Genomic DNA, 3810 nt, shown 5'->3' with positions numbered 1-3810 from the left:
GACGAATAGTCTTATTAAACATCATATGATGTAAAATAATACATACATTTAACACATGTATAATCAAACACATGACAATTATGAATAGCCTCAGATATTTTTATTTATTTTTTCATTTTTATATAATCTTGTAGGCTACTTGGCATCATAAGTAACTTAATGGAATTAGACAAAACTGCTTTTAGGGTAATTCCACTTATTTTTTTAAAGTTCAAGCAAAAAATATCAAAATGGTCAAAACTTAACAGTTGTGAGAAAAACAATAAAGCTAAGAAGAAAGGGACGAAAGGGAGGACAGTAAAGCAAGGAAACTGAGGAGGGGGGGAAAATGTGTTCAGTTCTCGGGGAAAATTCATTTAAGAAAAAAAAAAACTTAGACAGGGTGGTGCTTAGCTTGGATGGAAAACGCGCCAAGAAACATTCCTCGCATAGTTTTGGAACAGTTCAGCACCCAGCCAACAACGACGTCAGCTTTCACTACGGTATAAAAGTCGGGAGGTACTCAGACCTCAGCAGACAGCCACTGCAACCAGAGCTGGAGCAACTCCTAAGGCTCTTCTATAAGAGACTAGAAAACAAACCTAACCCGCTACAGACGAGACGACTGACTCGTTAACCAGGATAAAAAGAACATTGACTTACCGCACCGAAAGGGAATAGCGAAACGAATTGATTTCTTCTTGAATCACCAACGAGAGAAAACCGCAAAGATGTTGACGCTCTTCTCTATCGTCGTAATCTTCATCGGAAGCTTCGAACTGGTAAGTTTATTTTTCATATACAATATTTTAAAGTGACTTATGAGGGAGTTTATTTAACAATAACAGTTAAATGAGTTTAGAGTTGATATATAACATTATAATAATAACACTATGGTACTTTTATATTCTTTAGAAACCTGTTGCCCTTAAATCCAATAGTTCTAAATGAATCACACTGATGGAAGTACGAATGAAAGGACCGACAGTAATAGAACATGGATAGGTGTCTGCTGTATGCTGTTCGTCACCAAGAGTCCAGTCTCTAACTCGGGGTTCGGTTGTCCACGCAGGTCCTCTCCTCCTCCTGTCCCCTGGTATGCGGGTGCCCCATGGAGCTGCCCAGGTGCGCGCCTGGCGTCAGCCTGGTCCTGGATGGCTGCGCGTGTTGCAAGGTCTGCGCCAGGCAGCTCAACGAGGACTGCAGCCTGACGGAGCCCTGCGACCACACTAAAGGGCTCGAGTGCAACTTTGGGGCCAGCTTCGGTGCTACGCGTGGCATCTGCCGAGGTATGTTGTCTTCTTAATTCCTGCCAGTCTATTATACCGCCTATTGCCTATTATAGCTCTCGATACTGTGATACTAAAGTTCACTGGGCAGTTTTTACTGTGGAGAAAAAAGAGTGATTTAAACTCAATGGAATGTAACTCAGCACCTTAGTCTAAACTCCAAGCACTAACATCCTGCACTGAGAGAAAGTGATCCTTTCCTCAGTGACTCAGTCTCCAGACCTTAAGAGGATTTTTTTTTTTTACAGTTTAACCGAGCCTCGTCCAGTGTGTGATGATGTCTATAGCAGACTTCCAACTGATCACCAGACTAACAGTGTTTTCCCCCCCTTCTCCTTTACAGCTAAGTCAGAGGGCAGACCCTGTGAGTACAACAGCAGGATCTACCAGAACGGAGAGAGCTTCCAGCCCAACTGCAAGCACCAGTGCACGTGCATCGATGGGGCAGTGGGATGTGTCCCCCTGTGCCCCCAGGAGCTCTCCCTGCCCAACCTCGGCTGTGCCAACCCCAGGCTGGTGAAGGTGGCAGGCCAGTGCTGCGAGGAGTGGGTGTGTGATGATGGAAAGGAGACTGACATCATTGAGAAGTTCTTCGGCAAAGACACACTGACAGACGAGTCAGAGAGCGACCTCACCAACCGGAACGAGCTCATCGCCATCGTCAAGGGTGGACTCAAGTCTCTACCTGGTAAGCAGCCTCTTCCAGCATGGCAGCCATTTTGAGTTTCAACATTGCTTCAATTGAGAAGCCCTTCATACATAAATACTTGTTTTTCTGGTCAGTTTCTAATGTTTTTTTTTCTTCTTCTTTGCTCTCTCTTTATCACAGCTTTCAGAGTGCAGCCTGAGGGTCACATGTTTGAGAGCCAGAAATGCATTGTCCAAACCACCCCCTGGTCCCAGTGCTCCAAGACCTGTGGGACAGGCATCTCCACCAGAGTCACCAACAACAACAGCGAGTGCAAGCTGGTCAAGGAGACGCGCATCTGTGAAGTGCGGCCCTGCACCCAGTCTCCTTACTCCAGTCTCAAGGTAAACAAACCTCCATGACTCTAACACTGAAACATGAATATCAATAATGAACTAATATGAACACTGCTCAGCCTGTTTGTGAAACCCTTGACTGACTCTTTCTCTCCTCCTGTTGTTCCTCCCTACAGAAAGGAAAGAAATGCAGCAGAACCAAGAAGTCCGTTCAGGCAGCCAAGTTCACCTACGCTGGCTGCTCCAGCCTGAAGAAGTACCGCTCCAAGTACTGTGGGTCCTGTGTGGACGGACGCTGCTGCAGCCCCCAGCAGACCAGAACCATCCGGGTCAAGTTCCGCTGCGAGGACGGAGAGACCTTCAACAAGAACATCATGATGATCGAGACCTGCAAGTGCACCTTCAACTGTCCCCATGCCAACGAAGCCTCCTACCCCTTCTACAGACTCTTCAACGACATCCACAAGTTCAGAGACTAAATCTGATTGGCTGAGATTCCGACCCCCCCTGAGAGAAAAAACCCAACAACAACAACAACAACATTGACATTGACAGACAGCCAATGGCAGTCCCATTCAAACGCAGGAGGGGGTCTAACTCAAAACGCCAATCATCTACCAACTTCTTGTTGTAACTAGATTCCCAAGGAATTATGGGCTTACATCAGGAGGACTCTATGAAGTGCACTGTTTGCTGCGACCCAATCAGCATTCTCAATTTAAAAATCGCTTCATACTGGAGCATGATAGGTAGCTTCGTTATGGAGCAACATGTAATTAATATTTGTAAATGTGTATGTTAGTTGTTGATATAAATTCGCTGTGTATATTTCGATCTGTAACACCATGACATGACCCAACTTTAGACTTGTGTGTGTATATGGATGTATGTACTGTATGCACATACGTAACTTAATTTAGTGATCCATGATTCTGTTACTTAAGAACCAGACGCCACATGTTACTTGTTCGACGAGTGTGTGGTTACATTCCTTCCTGACGTGGGCATATGTGTTCATGTTTTGTGGCAGCTATCGAACTTCCTACTTTATCAGAAAGACAAAGCGAAACATGTCAAACAATGAATGAATGTTTTTATTATTGTTATTAATATTATTTATCAAAAAAAATATAGCTACTTTATTTGGATATTATGTTGTGTCATACTGGAATAAATTGTAAAAAAATATGATTTAATTTTATATGTAACAAATAAAACAGATTTATTTATGAAATGTAAAACTACCTTGTGTCTTTGTGTCTATTGAAGTTGGGTGACCAAAAATGACTTTTGAGTCGTAATCAATCAGTAGTATTATTACGAGATTATAACAATACACACATGTAGGGTAGGTTCACTTCATGCAATGGAGAGGTCATGCAAAGTCACAATTTACAGTTGAGAAACCCTAGCAGTAATACCATAGATCGTCACACTCACAGACTAGTGCGCTGGATATGGTCTGTTATAGTGCATATGGTTTGTTATATAACAGGATCTTGCAGACAGTTTCCGGCCTTTAGACCATTTTGCAATGGAATGCCATTGTGAAGCTCCA

General features: G+C 43.4%; 1 protein-coding gene across 1 annotated transcript; it reads left to right on the top strand.

Moving 5' to 3' along the window:
* Positions 1–1090: 1090 nt before the first annotated feature.
* On the top strand, positions 1091–3173 carry ccn1 (cellular communication network factor 1; the record flags this gene model as incomplete). The annotated part of the gene is made up of 4 exons (XM_080544441.1): positions 1091–1268; positions 1612–1956; positions 2098–2300; positions 2429–3173. The coding sequence occupies 4 exons, from the start codon at positions 1091–1093 to the stop codon at positions 2729–2731; spliced, it is 1029 nt and encodes a 342-aa protein (XP_080400567.1). The 3' UTR covers positions 2732–3173.
* Positions 3174–3810: the final 637 nt, after the last annotated feature.

This window comes from Nansenia antarctica, assembly GCF_963989245.1.
Source record: "Nansenia antarctica genome assembly, chromosome: 1".
Lineage (NCBI taxonomy): Eukaryota > Metazoa > Chordata > Actinopteri > Argentiniformes > Microstomatidae > Nansenia > Nansenia antarctica.
Note: the sequence above shows the minus strand (reverse complement) of the source record. Positions and strands in the feature narration are given on the sequence as shown.